Source organism: Ziziphus jujuba, chromosome 10 (assembly GCF_031755915.1).
Source record: "Ziziphus jujuba cultivar Dongzao chromosome 10, ASM3175591v1".
In the NCBI taxonomy this organism is placed as follows: domain Eukaryota; kingdom Viridiplantae; phylum Streptophyta; class Magnoliopsida; order Rosales; family Rhamnaceae; genus Ziziphus; species Ziziphus jujuba.
Window position 1 is genome coordinate 23,994,299 of NC_083388.1, and position 17,308 is coordinate 24,011,606.

Genomic DNA, 17,308 nt, shown 5'->3' on the forward strand with positions numbered 1-17,308 from the left:
TAAAAATTAAGACCAATATACATATATATATATATATTTTTTTTTATTTTTTTTTTAAAATGCAAATTAAGATTCAGATATCGAGGCTCTAGTGCAGCTGCTATTAACTCTTTTTGTTAAAGAAAAGTAATCGAGTATTATCTTTCTAATATAGAAAAAGCAGCAGTAGTTTCAATGCAGAAGACGATTAAACAAACAGGAAAAAGAAAAAAACAAAGAAAGGAAAAGAAACCGATGAAATTAATTAATAATATTGACCAAATTAAGGCAAAATGAGACAATACATTTTATTGAAACATATACACATACAATCCACTACTTAATTTTGCTTCATCTTAATATATATTTGTCTCTCTCTTTGTCTAAGTACAAATAACAAGAAAAACAGAAAATGCAATTTTGCTTTTTGACCATAAAAATTACTCTCTCCATATTAGTATGGTGGTCGGCCTCCATGAGCAGCCCATGGAAAAGCTTCATGATTCAACTGTCCACCATTTGGAAGCAAATTTGGAGGCAAATTATAAACAGGCATAGATGAAGGATCCGCCATCCCACCTTGATGACCACCACCACTACCACCACCACTGCTTCCAATTCCCGGCGGGGAACCACCACTCCCACCTCCACCTCCGCCTCTGCCTCCTCCTCCACCTTGTCCATGACCACCTCCAACACCACCTTCTTCTTCCTCTTCCAACGGCAATCTTTCATAAGTTGCATTCGAAAACGTCGCCGCAATCACCATTACCGGGCCGGAAGCTACCAGCGGCCCCACCACGCTGCCGCCGACGACCTGTCCCTGTCCACCAGCTAAGTATATGGTGAGACCGGTGGAGCCAGGTGGAGCTGGTCCAGGAAGAAAAGCTCCTGTCAGCGAAAGAATCTCGAATCGGCCATGAAGAGCCATGACGGAACTCGGTGCTGACGGTTGCCGGAGGGTGACGTTGGTGACGGTGCCGCTTCCGCTGAGGACGCAGACGCCTCTCTGCCGTCTCCTGGCGAACTGGGCCACACTGTCTGCAACATCAGCTCCGTTTGCTATCTCCATGACATGGCTCCTGAGCGCGTTTGGGCTGTCCCGGGTCACGAAGATGGGTGGTTTTGGTTTGTTTTTGGAACCCGGCGGACGACCCCTCGGCCGCCTGGTTGCTACATCGATTGCACCTTCTCTCGGTTCGTCGCTGTACTCCTTTTCATCTTCTTCATCTCCTCCACCACCACCGCTGCTGTTAGCAGTTGCTGCTGCTGAGGTGTTGTTGTTTATTGAGATTCCCAGATCTGGTTGTTTTTTCATGGGAGAGGGACTTGATGAGGTTTCAAGCCCTGGTAGACCCACTTGCCCTGCCCACCATCGATTCGCCATGGTTGAAAAAAACACACAAAAAAAAAAAAAAAGAAGTACTACTTGAAGATAAAGATGATGAAGACAAAGAAGATCAAAAGTTAATTTGTTAGATCTTGATCAATATAGTTAGGACAAATATATGATTATCATTCATGGAGTAGAATTTATAGAACCTTAGAAATTCAAAGAAAGCCAAACCAAAAGAAAGAAGGTTTGGGAATTCACTGTAAGTTCGAAGATTACAAGATAAGCAAACACAGCAGAATAGGATCTAATTAAGACTTAGCTATAAAACCAAAAACAATAAAATAAAATAAAAGAGATCGACAACAGTCTTTTCCAAAAGCAAGTACAGAGAGGAGAACCGAAAAAAAAAAAAGAAAAAAAAAAAGGTTTTTGGGTTGTAAAAGGAAACGAGAAAATTGAGGTGTGAGAGTGTGTGGAAATATATATAGAAATAGGCAACAAAGAGATAGCAGCAGGAAATGAACAAGAGAAAAAAAAAAAAAAAAAAAGATTTTGATTAAGATATTATTTTTGGGGTTTGGGCAGAGGGGGACATAGAGAGAGAGAGAGAGAGAGAGAGAGAGAGAGAGAGAGAAAGAGAGAGAGACGGAGAGAGAGAGAGAGAGAGAGAGAGAGAGTCTGTGGGGATTTCTTGGTATTTTCTTTCAGTTTTCTCTGTGTTTGTGTGTTTGAGAAATGAGAGAACTGAGAAATAATAATGGTAATTAAAATGGTGGTGGTGGTGATGGTGGTGTTGTTGGTCTTTGGTCTTGGGAATTAGGGTTTGTTTGTGTGGGGTAGCGTGCGCGTGAGATGGTGGGGTGCACGTCCTCTTCTACTATCCTGACATTAGCAAAACAGGATCAAATTTTGTGAGAACACCACGTTTTACCAGTTGCAATATAATATATCATATAATAATATATGATCTATGTATATGTATGTATGTATATTTATATATATATATATATATATGTTTGACATAACGCTGTTGAAGTTTAGTGGATGTGTATATATAGAATAATATAATACCACTGTTTAATTATCTCTCCCCTATTATATGATTGAAATTCTTGGATGAAATTACTACCATTCTTTATCTCCAATTTTCTCTTTTTGTTTTTACTGAATCTTTTTTTTTTTTTTTGTTTTTTTTTTCCTGAATCATTCCATCCTATGATTATTATTATTATATTTCTTTTGTTTTTCACTATTACTATTGATATCATGGTTTGATTTGGGAATATACAAACTATCCCATCGTATGTCATTACATGATTTGCAATGAAGGGACTTAGGCTGGGCTGATAATTATATATCTAGGGCCTTTGTAAATTAATTAATTGACTTGAAATTGGTTATTTTTTTTATAATTATTTGTTTGAACTTAACGTATTACAAATTTTAATATTTTTATTTCCTAGTAGTTTTATAAACTCTGGCAGAGATAACCTAATAATAATGTTCACACTTCTATATGTTTTGATTTAAGCAACCTAATTAAAAAAAAAAAAAAAACTTAAGCAAAAAATTGCGTTTGAGTTTTATATTTATATATTATAACAAGAATTATTTTATTAATCCAACCCAAAAGTATATGAATATTTGCAACCTTGCTTTTTTAAAAATTTGTATATCTGTGAAGATTTGAAATAGTTGTCAATCTGAATTGTTGCAAATTTATTAACTATAATAAAAAACTCAATAATTGAATATTGTTTGATAAATGAATAATTTTGTTAAATAAATAAGATTGTCTGTTCATAACTTGGATCAATATATTGAATGAATAATATTGTTAGATATATAAGATAACAAATTTTTTAAAAACCCTTTATGACACATCAAATATACAAATTAATAATTGATTAAATTTGTAAAAAATAATGTATGTATATATATATATGTATGTATGTATGTATGTATATATAACTATTTACAATACATATTAATGACTTTTACTTAACAACTTTTATTTTTTCAATTTAACTTGTTTCCAAAATATGCATCTAAATTTTTTACATTTTCATTATATCTAAACTGAAATCTGTATACGCTATATTTAACATATTCTTTGCAAATGATTATTTAAAGGTACTATGGTTTGAAAGATCTTATTTGAAGAAATAATTAGCAAAATACAATTGTTATACGAATCATTATCATAATTTGTAATTGTATTTATTACCCCTTGAATAAATACAACATAATTTTTAAGGGTTTTTGTGAATGTACATTAATATTTTTATCCACATACATGTTAAGTTTTAAGATTTTACATGTATATATTGATTTTTTACTACATTTTTGTTATTACTATAAGTTATAAATGTCTCTATGCCAAAAAAAAAAAAGGAAAAAGAAATTATAAACGTCTTTTTTTTTTAAATAATTAAGTAGTTATTAATATGTATTGGTAGAATGAAAAATACATATATAATTAATAAAATTATTTCTCAAAAAAAAAAGGAAAATTCTTCTAAATTAATAAAATATTCATTTATTGATAAAGTAATTATTAATTTATTTATGGATAAACAAATAATTCTTTTAAATTAATAATTTTTAATACTCCTATAAATATTTATTTATAGGGGTTTTATTGTATTACACAAAGAAATATATTTGACAAAAAATCATATTTTTTATTTCCATGTGGTTTTCCCGCTTTAAAAGGTATCATGTTTGGTATTTTACACAAAATCAAAATGACTTCAGTCAAACTTGTTCATTCAGCTTGAACCTAATGTTTGAGGAAATTGTTATGAGGAGATAATTGAAAATGTCTAAGCAATCTAAATACATAATAAACTTTCTTTTTTAGTGAATTTTTTAATATAAACTAGTCTCAACCCTAAAAAGTGTTTTTATACTTTACAATATTATTTCCTAAATATCTAGAATAATATTGAAATGATATAAATATGTATAAATTGAAAATGAATGGAGATCTTGTATAAAAAAATATATTTTTTTTTATCAATATTTAAATGAAATAGCATCATATTAATAATGAACAGAAATAAAAATATAAAAAGCAAATAGAATATCTTTATCCATATATAAATATATAGATACATATAATTATACCTGGCAATTCGGATTGGTGGGTCGTGTTCGTGTCAATCCGTTTAATAATCGTGTCAAAAATGCCTAACCCGAACACGACCCATTTATTAATCGTGTCAGGTACCTAAAACACTAACCCGACCTGTTTATAAACAGGTCAACACGACACGACCCGTTTAACACGATTATTTTAACGGGTCGTGTTGACCTATTAATCCGTTAACCTGAAATTGACCTATTAACCCGAAAACTAACCTATTAACCCGTTAACCCGAAAATTAACCTATTAATCCGAAATTTTTTTTATTATTATTTTTTATTTTTATGTTTTTGTTTTATTAAAGATGTATTTTTTGTTTTTAAAAAATTAGTAATAGAAAATTATTTTTATAAAATTTTTAATTTATAATATTTTTTAGTTATTAAATATTATATTAGTGATAAAATATTAATTTAAAATTAAATTTAAATGGGTTGTAATAGGTATATAATCGTGTCGGGTTGAAATTGACACGTTTAATAAATGGGTCGTAACGGGTCAATTTCGAGTTAAACAGGTCAACCCGAAAATGACACGATTAATAATCGTGTTAAACGGGTTGACCGATTATGACCCGAACACATTTATAATAAACCCAAACCCATTTATTCCGTGTCGTTTTCGAGTCGTGTCGCCGTGTCATGATCCAAATTGCCAGGTCTACATATAACAACTTTCTTTTTATTTTTGATTAATTCTTCCTGTATGCTGAAAACTAATTAATTATTATATTAATTAATGTGTTTAAAAGAAGGAGAATGTCTTAATACACATAAAGATATTGAGTAATTAATTAAGTTAATAATATTTTGGAGTTCTTTTGCTTCCAAAAGTATGTAATTGTAGTCAACATGCGACTTCTGAGCTCATCACCCACCATCATAATCTTTATGTCAATCCTAATAAAGAACTCACTCCTGTTAGAATTTCGAGATATATATATATATATTTGCTGAGATAGAATTTCCATATCCTTGTACAAAGAACAATAATATACACGTTTCTAACCAATTTTCCTCTGCCTACTTGTACAGAAAAAAGAAAAAAGAAAAAAAAAAAAGAAAAGAAAAAGAAAAAGGAAAAGAAAGCCATTTATCTAGCTATATTTTTTACCCTAATTAGAAGTTGCAATGCCTGAAATAATCTTTAGTGGTTCCACTGTGCATGCTTCCCCAGTTTCAGTCGGTCCACTTGATCATATATATATATATATATATATCTAATATTTATTTATTTATGCTGTCTTCCATAAATTAATCAGCACACACACACACACACACACACACACACACACACACACACACACACACATATATATATATATATAAAAGTTATTTCATGCAATCCATATTTTTGAATCTAATTATTTTATTACACCACGCATTTTGGCTGGGACAAGGGGTGTCCAACGCATATATTTCATATTTGTTTATATAGATATATTATTTAATTCCCAATCATTTTCGAAACTTTGTCGAAGAAAAGCATTTGCTCCAAAGGTTTTACAATCTTTCTGTATCATTTTCTTAAACCTATTGCAAAATCACTATTATATAGCTTGTATGAGGAATTTGTCAAATGCCTATATAGAAAATTAATTGGGAGGGTGGTTATTTATTTATATATTATATAAATATTATATTTTATATTGTGGTTACGTCATCTGTTGAACCAGTTATTGACCTTTTACAAGAGGCAGAGACACATGTAGGTAATCTTCCATATTCGGATGCGTACCATGAATCCATCACTCATTAAAATTTTAGTAAAAGGTTTACATACAGTACACTTATTATATTATATATATATATATATATATATTATATTTGTGTGCGTATGTGTATGTGTGTCACATTGCATTATATTTATATATTTTTTATAATATGAATTTATCAATTTAAGTATATTTGGTGCTTTTGGGCTCCGGACTAAGGAATGTTCCAAAGTTTGGTTTTATATGGATTGGGCTAAATGGGCCCCAAATAGAACCCAATAAAGATAGGCTTTGATTATATTTGAAATAGACCTGAACTGAGAAATGGGAATGGGAGAGTTAAACTTTTTTCTTTTTTTAATCCGCTGTTGATAACTTATAAACAATAAATAAATAAAAAGCCTTTTCTTTTTTTTTTCTTTCTTTTTTTTTTAAAAAAAAAAAGGAAAAACAAATCCACCAGATTCTGAGCATAATTAAATTTGTAAAGAACATTATATAATAATGTGTATATACGTATACAGTAAAAAGTCATATATTTGGGCTTAAAAAGTATAAAAATTGATACTTTAATAGAATGCTAGTGTCTGGGTCTACTTTTTTAAATTATTTTTTAATAATTTAATTAAGGTCGAGCACTAAGAAATACAGAAAAGGGGGATTTTGAGAATTGAGAGTGTTGTGGAAAAGAAAATAATTTGGTTTGCAGACAGAGAAGATGGGTGTGAGTGACAACCTATTCGAAGGCTTGCCTCCACCTTCTGCAGAGCGTCATGGATCTCAACCACAACAACAAGAAGAAGAAGAGAAAGAAGAAGAAGAGGCCCAACAATTCCATCCAAAAACTGCTTCTTCTGGTAATCCTCCTCAATCTTCTACCTTACCCGCCTCTCCTCCTCCTGTTCTCAAAAGCGCCCTCAAGCGACCCAAACCCCTCCAGCCAAACCCTGATGATGATGATAATGATGGTAATTCTTTTCATTTATCTTTCATTCTAATTTTCTTGCTTTAAAAGGTTCGTTATTCGAATTTTTTTTTTTTCAATTGCTTTTTCTTGTTTGTTTTCCGTTTGCTGCATAACAGTATGATACTTTAGGGTTTTTTTTTTCTGCATTCTGTTTTGGTTCCTGAGAAATTAAAGGAAGGGAGGGTTTAGTTTGGATTTGGGTGACTTTGGAGTTTGTTGGGTAGGTGAGTAAACTAAAAAAACGATAAATTGAGCTACAGAATGAACTCTGCTTACCTCTTGTCATATTGTTCGAGAAACCATAAAATGTCTCTCCTTTGAAAACAGATTTCAAAAGACAGTTTTTATTTTTTTAAGTTTTTGACGTATGTTTGTTTTATGTCTTGAAAACAAAATTCAATAGTTTCATATATACTCTACATTATCAATTTCACATATGATTTTTATAAATTTTGCATGTTAAATATTATGTTTTCAAATGAAGCTGAAGTGTTAAACCTGATTCTCAGCCACGGCCCCAGCCCCTGGAAAGAAGCTGAGGTTTAAAACCACTACAGATGCATCGGAAAAACAAGTTACAGAGGCCATGCGGAAGATAGCTTCGCATATCAAGAATCCTTCAAAGTTTAGTAAGGCGTCGAAGCTGGCGATACAGTTGATTCAGGCTGGAAGTGTTAAGCCAGAAACCAAGGATCACTTCTTTGCAATACTAGAAGCTGCAATGTCATCATCTACATCTTGTACTGAACCTTCGGTAAGAGCTGATTACCATGCACTGTTCTCTGCAGCAAAAGATGCTTCTCAAGTAAGTTTGTAGTTTCTTCTACAAATGAAAGTTTATCTTGTTTTTGTCATTATGTAAATACATCTAATTGAGGGTTCTTTAAAAATGTAGTTCCTAAACAAGAAGCAAAATAATCAGCTAACTGCATGGACAATCAATGCAGTGGTAGCAAATGATTTGTCCACGGATGATAGCTTTCAGGTAAGATGGTTTTATTTGGTTGAGTTTGTGATTTTAGGTTGTGTATTATTTCTTGATTTCCTTTTCTTGGTATCTGAATTAATGAAAAGCTTATTGGTTTTGCGACCAGTGTTCTGATATAGACATGTTGTATAAAAAATCGGTGTTGCATGACTAGGTATGTGTAAAAGTAAAAAAAAATTCCTTTTTCATAAGCTTCTACAAGTTCGGAGTGTATTAGAAATACCTAATCACTACCATCTCTTACAAACATGGGTACAAGAGGGTGAAGTAAATTGACCATGTAAAATAAAAAACTATTTAACAAAGATCTTAGAATATGCCCCAGTTGATGTGGCCCGTTATTTTTGTAAATTTTTGAAATAAATATAAAATGATCTAGCTAGATGATTAATGAATGTCAAATAAAAGAAGGATACATATGCTTATATAAATATATATATATATATATATAAACAAGGGAGAAATTCTTATTGCATATAGTTAGCTATCAGATTTAGCTTCGATGATCATAGGATGCAACTATGTGATCTTATTGGATTTTGGTGTTTGTATTTTCACTAGCTAGTTTACTTTCCAGCTGTAATCCCTGTAAGCTGCTTTATAATAGTAGTGGTTGGTTCAGCTTTCACATAGAATTATAGCAAGCCTTATGATGATGTCACCTTAATAAAGTCATGGATTATAATAGATTTAGATGATGAAGAAGATTGATTAGTAGAGGACAAGAAATGGGCTTTTCCTGTACCTAGGTTAAATATTCGGGAGAAATTTTGGAAGAGTTATGCTAGTTGTGATTGTTGTTTGTAACTGGTTGCAAATTTTTTTATTTATCTTCCATTTGATTTTTCAAGGTTGACTTTCTTGGTTCAGCGTTCGCATAGAAATATAGCAAGCCTTATGATGATGTCACCCTAATAAAATCATGGATTATAATAGATTTAGATGATGAAGAAGATTGATTAGTAGAGGACAAGAAATGGGCTTTTCCTGTACCTAGGTTAAATATTCAGGAGAAATTTTGGCAGAGTTATGCTAGTTGTGATTGTTGTTTGTAACTGGTTGCAAATTTTTGTATTAATCTTCCATTTGATTTTTCAAGGTTGACTTTCTTGGTTCAGCTTTCACATAGAAATATAGCAAGCCTTATGATGATGTCACCCTAATAAAATCATGGATTATAATAGATTTAGATGATGAAGAAGATTGATTGGTAGAGGACAAGAAATGGGCTTTTCCTGTACCTAGGTTAAATATTCGGGAGAAATTTTGGAAGAGTTATGCTAGTTGTGATTGTTGTTCGTAAGTGGTTGCAAATTTTTGTATTTATCTTCCATTTGATTTTTCAAGGTTGACTTTTCTGCATATACTTTGTTTCTGTGCAACTTCACATAGTTTTCAAAAACAGCGGGACAAATAAAAGAAGCCATATCCAATCTTCCAGTTGCAACTGAAGATGATGATATAGAGGAAGCTGCTGCCCTGAAAGATGAAACAGAGACAACTGATGAGGACAAACAAACAAAGCAGGACGTAGCAGCTGAAGAAAATAACAAGCAAGAGTCTGATCCATTTGGGCTTGATGCTCTTATTCCTAACTCAGGGAAGAAAGGTGAAAAAACAAAGGGCAAGGAAGCAGCAACCAAGATCAAGGAGGAAGACGATACTAAGAGATTCCTCAAGTCACAAAGAGAAGCCTTGATTATTTGTTTGGAGATTGCAGCTCGGCGTTATAAAACTCCATGGTAGAATTTCGTGCTACTTTTGGGAACCTTATTTTGTTTTTTCTGGTATGCATACACATTGTTGTAGAATCCTGCTTTCTCACTCATTATATAATTTAGGTAGCTTAAATATTGTATCCTAATATTTACTCGACATTTTGTATTTTTCAGGTGCCAAACAGTCATAGACATCTTAGTAAAGCATGCTCATGATAATGTGGCAAGGTTTACATCACGACAAAGAGATGCCATTGAGAAACTTTGGGCTTCTATTCGAGAACAGCATACTCGTAGAAAGAATGGAAAATCAGTAACTGGGAAACTTGATGTAAATGCTTTTGAATGGCTGCAGCAGAAGTATGCTAATGAGAAAATCAGTATTCGCCATGCTGTTGGAGGTAGTGGAGATCGTCGTGCTCAACAGTGGCTTGGTTGATATTCTTTATGCATAAATGACATCGTTCTTATAGATTTTACCAAAAACATCATTCTTAGGTCTCTAGGGAGATGGTGAGACCAAGAGAGGGGTAATTGTTCAATGAGATGATCATCTTTTTGTTTCGATGTAAAATGATTTGCCGTTTAGAACACTCTCTCACTAATACCATGTGTGCATTACGAGAGAAAATTGTAGTCTCTAATTAAATGAAAAAATTGCAATGCATTTGATAAGAGCATAGATTGGATCTTGTGGATGTTCTGTCAATTTCTCATTGTGGGGGAAATTGTGGTACTGAACCACCATGAAAATTATTTAAGATATAAAAGTAATTTAAAAAGAACTTAAAGCCTTTTGCAAGACGTTGTAATACCATTGGTTTTCAGCCTTTCAGAATGTGCTCTTGGTTAGTTTTCTAGTTTATATCTATCGAACAAAGGATCAGAGCCTTGCAAAAACAAAGTTCCCAAGGAAGGTCAAAACCACAAATGAATTCTTTTAATTTTATATACATACTCTCTTAATGTTTACGTTTTAATTACAAAGAAAAAATTGGAAAGCTACCAATAATCACCACAAGAACAAGATCCTTCCCTGAAGTGATGAAAGCGGTTACGGTCCCTTACAACTATAACCCTCCCATAAATTTTTGATAGCAGCTTGGTTGCGGAGTGGCAGTCATCACAAACTCGGAGATTCTTCACGATCCGAATTGGGGTACCGGCAGCCGTATGGATAAGACCAAATGCCATAGCCAATTTCTCACTATGGTAGTTTAGTGAGGTTTCTTTCTCTTCCTCGTCTATGTTCTGCAGCACAACAGATGTGTCAGGAGTGTAACCAGCTTCTTTCAGCTTCATGGTCATCTCAGCCAGCATTTCATAAATTTTCCCTGTTTGTGGGTGTGCCCTATCTCCCGTTACAAAGTCATGTACTGAGCCATTTACTTCAATTGAGCTTAGACCAGGTTGTTTCTTGATCCCTTTGTCTTTCATAGTCTTTCTCACTCCAGCAACATCATTCCATCTATTGGCTGCAGCATAGATGTTTGACATCAGAATGTTATAACCACAATTTTGAGGTTCCAACTCAAGGAGTTCTTTTGCTGCCACTTCCCCCAAGTCTGGATGTTTATAGAGCCTGCATGCAGAGAGGAGAGCACCCCATATAATCGTATTTGGCTGCATTGGCATGGTTTTAATAAATTCATGAGCCTCCTCAAGCCTTCCAGCTCTACCAAGAAGATCCACCATGCACCCGTAGTGCTCAATTTTTGGAACCAAGCCATAGCTACCAACCATCCTGTCAAAAAGCCTCTTCCCTTCTGCCACTAATCCTGCATGGCTACAAGCATGAAAAACCCCAATAAATGTGATGTCATTAGGTTCAACACCAAGTCTCTCCATTTCTTCAAAGAGTTCCAGAGCTTCTTTTCCAAAACCGTGCATAGAAAATCCAGTTATCATAGCATTCCACAAACAGATGTCTCGGTCTTTGGCTTCACTGAACAGCCTGTAAGAACCATCAATGTCCCCACACTTAGCATACATGTCTACCAAAGATGTTTTTAGTATCAAATCAACGTCCACACCTTGCTGGTTTATGTACAAATGAATCCACTTGCCCAAGTCAAGTGCTCCGACCTCTGCACAAAGTGAAATAAGGCTAACCATTGTTACTTGATTTGGCTTCACTCCTCTATCTACCATCTGGGCGAAGAGGTCAGAAGCCTCATTAGTGCAATTGGCTTGTGCATAAGCTGAGATCATGGCACTCCAAATCATGACATCTTTGTTATCCCAGCCATCAAAAATGGATCTTGCACTTCTAGTATCACCACATTTTCCATACATATCAACTAGAGCAGTGGCCAAAGACAAAGTCATGACAAACCCATTTCTCAAAGTATAAGAATGCAGCCACTTCCCCAATTCCAGAGCACGTACAAACCCACACTCTATAATCAAACTAAAAACTGTAATCTCGTTGGGAAAAATTCTACCCTCCAGCATTTTGTTGAAAAGTTTAGTGCCCTCTTCTAATTTGTTGCAACGAATGCATCCTGCTATCATGGCTGTCCAAGAAACAACGTTTTTCTGAGGCAGCCCATTGAAGAGCCTCTTGGCAGAAGATAAATTCCCACACTTGGCATGCATATCTATTAAAGCAGTTGTAATAGGGATTCTGAGTCTATCATAATTGCTATTCCTTATCACATAACCATGCATTGCTTTCCCCGTTCTTGTGTCAGCCAGGTCTGAGAAGAGACTAACCATGCTAAGCATAGCAACCTCACTAGGCTTTACATGCATAATATGCATTTCCCTTACAACTTCCAAAGCTTCTGTTAACAATCTATTTCGAACGTAGCTCCTAATCATTGTACTCCAAGAAACAGAATCTCTCTCGGCCATTAGATCAAACACCAAACGAGCTGAAACCACACTACCGCATTCACTATACATTTGCATCAGCGAATTATGTACAAAAACATCACCATCCAATCCATTCTTCAACACAAAACCGTGTATCTCTTTTCCTAACACCACCCACGAGCATTGCCCGCAAGCTTTGAGGACTGAAGGAATGGTAAAGTTGTCAACTTGGAAGTCAATTCTACGCAAGTGAGCATATATTTGCAGAGAAGATTCTGGGAAGTTGTTCTTATTATAAGAGGTTATCAAGAAGTTGTACTGGGCTGCAGGGCTCAAATGGGATAGGAAGGGAGTGAGAGGGACATTCTGGTGATTGTTATCAAAGTGGGTCTTGATCATGTGGGCATGGATTTGCTGGGTGTGTTGGATGCTGGTGGGGTGGTCATGAGGAGTAGTGAGACAAGTGCTTGGTTGGTGTGGGAATTGGGTTAACTGGAGTTTGGGGGAAGAAATGGGTTGGTGGAGGGATTGACATGTGAGAGGGAGGAGCATAGAAGGTAATGGGAGGTGAGAAGTCCTGCTTGTTGTGAGCAACATTTGGTCCATTGCATAACATAACTCACTTCTTCATTCTTTCTCTTTTTCTCTCCTTTCTAGCAACGAAAAATATCAAAATCTTTCTCCATTTCGGCCTCACAAATTTTGTAGTGCTCATATAAATTGCAAATAATGATAAGGTTTGGATTTACAAAGGGAAAATACATATTGTTTTGCATATTAATATATTATGATTTATTCTTACCAAAAAAAAAAAAAAATTCTTACCAAAAAAAAAAAAAAAAAGTTTACATTTTTAAAGATTAAAAAACTAAACTTTGAGTACGTACATAGGCAAATGAATGTCATTTCTTATTTGATATGATTAATTACATTGAATAAAAGAAATAAAATGAAACAAGCTCTAATAGTTTAATACGGTCAAAAGTGAAAGCTGTCAATGCCGTCAAGGGTAAATACAGTATTGCCTTGAGGGGGAAAGAAACACAAAAAAAGTGGGGTACATTCAGAAATACACTGAAAAGTAGGGATGAAGTTGCAAAGGGATCACTGAATCAAAAATCCTAAAACCCTACCCCTTATCCTATATAAACAATCTCTTGGCTAAAACCCCAATCACCCATCTCATCGTCATTGGCCATTACTAGGGAAAGCTTCAACACCCGGTACAGTCTCAATGCCTTTGCCTCCATATGCGTATCTTGTTCATTTTGAATTTATTGCATATGTAAAAGCACATATCGAAGGCCTATTGGTGATTTTATCAAAGCCTGTGGGCTCAAAAACTGTGCGAAATCATGGATCATCCTTCTCTTATCATCCTCTTGTATACCAAACCATATTGCTTGAGGATTGGTTTCAAGGATGATGAACATGTCATCAACCCCATTTGACTCTTTATGCTTGCCAAACTGTTCTTTATATTTTAAAAATTTTTGTAAATTTTTTATCTTTTGCTTTCTGGGTGAACCATTTGCTCACTTTCCCTTGTACAAAATGATTCTTTACTTTTTTAAACTTAATTTAATTTATTTTGGGTTTGTTACGTTTTTATTTTATTTTATTTTATTTTTTATATAATTTTCTGCTCCACGTATCTAAACAGAACATATCTTTGTGAACATATTATGTGCTGAAATTTGTGTTTTTTTGGGGATATTTTATAACCTGGCATTGATAATTTTATGAGTATAAATTTCGCACTTACAACATTTCATATTAGGCAAATCAGAAAATTAGTCCTTTATGAAGTGTTTGTATGATGACTGTGTGCTATATTTTTGCGAGTTGATTAAAATGGTTGCGGTAGGAACTACTACTAGCTTCGCTGCTTTTGGTTTTTGGAATGCTAACTTTTGTTTTTTTGTGCTGTGAAATTTCAGTTCTTTTGTTGGAATTATTCAGATTGCGCTAAACAAAATGTCAAATCCAAAGGTTTTCTTTGACATACTGATTGGAAAGATGAAAGCTGGCCGAGTAGTAATGGAGTTATTCGCTGATGTTACTCCAAAAACCGCTGAGAATTTCCGCGTCCTTTGCACTGGGGAGAAAGGGATTGGAATTTCTGGGAAGCCACTGCACTATAAGGGCTCCACCTTCCACCGTATTATTCCAAACTTTATGTGTCAGGGTGGAGATTTCACCAGGGGTAATGGGACTGGAGGAGAATCCATCTATGGTACAAAGTTTGCAGATGAGAACTTCAAGCTGAAACACACAGGCCCTGGAATTTTGTCAATGGCAAATGCTGGACCAAACACTAATGGTTCCCAGTTCTTTATATGTACAGAGAAGACCCCGTGGCTTGATGGAAAGCATGTTGTGTTTGGTAAAGTTGTTGATGGGTATAATGTCGTCAAAGAGATGGAGAAGGTGGGTTCAGATAGTGGGAGAACTTCACAACCTGTTGTCATTGAAGATTGTGGTCAGATAACAGGGAAGTGATCATGTAAAAATGAGGTAGATGTAATGGATATCCAATGTAACCTGACTAGGCCGTTTGAATTGATACATGGTTATTTTGGTGAAAGAATAAATTGCATAGCCAGTGTCATTTTCTTGCTCTTGCCTATTTAGAAGTCATTGGTGTAGAAAATGCTTTTTTGTAAATGAAAAAGCGTACTGCAAGTTAATATTTGCTATTATCTGGATGTACTCAGCTAGTTTCATCAGTGTGCTTATTAATTGATGGTTGGTGATTTTACATCCTTTATTAATTGGCACTCTTTTTAACAGTCAAGGTTATTAAGATGGCATATAAAAGTGAAATTAACAAAATGAGTATTCCTAAATCAGACCTTTCTAATTAAGCTTCCCAAAGAATGAATCTAGCTTGGAACTACCATATTTTATTTTCATATAATTTGTGAAACAAGATCTGCATACATCTTATTCGCCTAAAAAAAAAGATCTGCATTCATCTTCCACAACTTATTAAGTACTTGAGATACCTAATGTGGACCTATTTATTTTCTGTTACTGGTGGAAACATCATATCAGCTAGGGAGATAAGTTATGCACGATGCACTTCCTCCTTTCATCTGACAATCTTTTGGCAAACCTGTTAAGAAGAAGATTGTCAGGAACAAACAACTTAAAAAGTATAATGAGTACAGTGAGAAATTGTTTCTGGTTGTTCTTACTTGACAAGTGCATCTTCATTTGTTTTTTTCCCTTCAATTGCTTCTTGTAAACCAGTTTCCATGTTTTGAAAAAACTGGTTGGGTCAAGAGCTCATTACCAAATCTTCTCAATGAGACCAATGTAATTTTTCGTTGAGTTGGCCCTGTCAGCCTCAGGATATTTCAAGCTATCATTCCTGCTTTGATTAATTTTAGTCAGGAGCATATCTTTCACTCTGATACAATACTTGAAAGAGGTGTTAGATCCCAGATGGATTAAAAAATTAGGGAAAGTATAGCACCACACGAAATTGAGAACTAAAGTTGAGTCGCTATTGTTGAAATCCTAAAAATTGTTTCATCTTTGATGAATTTGGGGTCATACATATTTGATAAACTTCAAATGCTAATAGAAACAAAATGGAAAGGATTCAAGTTTATGTAATAGCCAATTATAAATGGTTTAAATGAAGATATTAATATACCTAGATCCAAAGATATTTGTCCTTAAAGTTACATGGTACAACAAAAATGACATGTAGGTGCAAACCATATCATTCATTATAGTGGTGAAAAGATCAGTTTCTGCTGTAGTCATTGACTCTGGCAGCTTGAACAGTCTATAGCGTGGTCTCCAACATTTGGTTTTTCCAGCCTCCAAATTTCTACCCCTCTTAGATGTTTCAGTTCCATGGAATGGACAGGAAGCTTACTAAAGTCCAAGCTTGTCAAGCATATATTCTTAGTTATGGCTGTCTTCCTTATAACCTCTCAAATTGTTAAAAAAGTCTGAAAAACAAACGTAATTAGACATGTCATATTGGCAAATCCATTTATCCTTTTAACGAGTTGATCGAAAACATGGACAGAGATGAAGAAAGATTACAGTTGCCCTGCAACACCCCTGCCAGGATTGTTGTCGGCATAATTGTTTGGAGGGAGGTAGTAAGGAGCTGTAGTTGTGCCAATATAGATGCCTGATACGAAAGCATACGCTTATACACTCCATTGCAAAGAGACAACAAAATTGAAGTGTTTAAAATTCTGTAAGCTCAAAATTTTTTTGGACTATTAAGAATGGGCATAAAATGGTACCTTTATGGTGGAGAAGTTGGCAGGATGGAGATGCTTGTTATCAAAATTTGGAATTATGACATTGGTTAGGGTCTCATAGTCTTTTTTCCTTAATTGTATTCCCGATTAATTTTTTTCAGAGATCTTGCAGGATTTCTGATTCCAACCATTCTTCTCAGAATATCCAGCAAATATGACAATAATGGTACAATCAAAGTGGCCAATATCCATTCCAACATATTTTTTTATTTTCAGGAACATGCCAAGGAGATTCCTGCCGCATTTTGTATAAAAGGGGAATTTATATATTTTACAAAACTAATGTGTCATTGTTATTATTATATGTTTATATATATATATATATATATATATGTTGCTTTTGATGTTC

The 17,308-nt window shown here is 34.1% G+C and overlaps 4 protein-coding genes across 4 annotated transcripts; 2 read left to right on the forward strand and 2 right to left on the reverse strand.

Moving 5' to 3' along the window:
* Nucleotides 1-262: 262 nt before the first annotated feature.
* Nucleotides 263-1,872, reverse strand: LOC107412190 (AT-hook motif nuclear-localized protein 20). The gene has a single exon (XM_016019907.4). It carries the CDS (start codon nucleotides 1,364-1,366, stop codon nucleotides 434-436), a length of 933 nt encoding a protein of 310 aa, XP_015875393.1. The 5' UTR covers nucleotides 1,367-1,872; the 3' UTR covers nucleotides 263-433.
* Nucleotides 1,873-6,766: 4,894 nt separating this feature from the next.
* Nucleotides 6,767-10,525, forward strand: LOC107412161 (uncharacterized). Its single transcript, XM_016019869.4, has 5 exons — nucleotides 6,767-7,145; nucleotides 7,654-7,949; nucleotides 8,040-8,129; nucleotides 9,525-9,874; nucleotides 10,025-10,525. Exons 1-5 carry the CDS (start codon nucleotides 6,896-6,898, stop codon nucleotides 10,287-10,289), a joined length of 1,251 nt encoding a protein of 416 aa, XP_015875355.1. The 5' UTR covers nucleotides 6,767-6,895; the 3' UTR covers nucleotides 10,290-10,525.
* Nucleotides 10,526-10,771: 246 nt separating this feature from the next.
* On the reverse strand, nucleotides 10,772-13,398 carry LOC107412175 (pentatricopeptide repeat-containing protein At4g21065-like). Its single transcript, XM_016019883.4, has one exon. It carries the CDS (start codon nucleotides 13,271-13,273, stop codon nucleotides 10,853-10,855), a length of 2,421 nt encoding a protein of 806 aa, XP_015875369.1. The 5' UTR covers nucleotides 13,274-13,398; the 3' UTR covers nucleotides 10,772-10,852.
* A 337-nt stretch (nucleotides 13,399-13,735) lies between these two features.
* On the forward strand, nucleotides 13,736-15,369 carry LOC107412176 (peptidyl-prolyl cis-trans isomerase CYP19-3). Its single transcript, XM_016019884.4, has 2 exons — nucleotides 13,736-13,890; nucleotides 14,608-15,369. The coding sequence occupies exon 2, from the start codon at nucleotides 14,645-14,647 to the stop codon at nucleotides 15,167-15,169; it is 525 nt and encodes a 174-aa protein (XP_015875370.1). The 5' UTR covers nucleotides 13,736-13,890; nucleotides 14,608-14,644; the 3' UTR covers nucleotides 15,170-15,369.
* The last annotated feature ends 1,939 nt before the right edge of the window (nucleotides 15,370-17,308 follow it).

Coding starts and splice junctions, on each gene's coding strand:
- LOC107412161 (XM_016019869.4), top strand. CDS start 6,896: ATGGGTGTGAGTGACAACCTATTCGAAGGCTTGCCTCCACCTTCTGCA. Junction 7,146..7,653: donor TGATGATGATGATAATGATG/GTAATTCTTTTC, acceptor CCTGATTCTCAG/CCACGGCCCCAGCCCCTGGA. Junction 9,875..10,024: donor CGGCGTTATAAAACTCCATG/GTAGAATTTCGT, acceptor TGTATTTTTCAG/GTGCCAAACAGTCATAGACA.
- LOC107412175 (XM_016019883.4), bottom strand. CDS start 13,273: ATGGACCAAATGTTGCTCACAACAAGCAGGACTTCTCACCTCCCATTA.
- LOC107412176 (XM_016019884.4), top strand. CDS start 14,645: ATGTCAAATCCAAAGGTTTTCTTTGACATACTGATTGGAAAGATGAAA.
- LOC107412190 (XM_016019907.4), bottom strand. CDS start 1,366: ATGGCGAATCGATGGTGGGCAGGGCAAGTGGGTCTACCAGGGCTTGAA.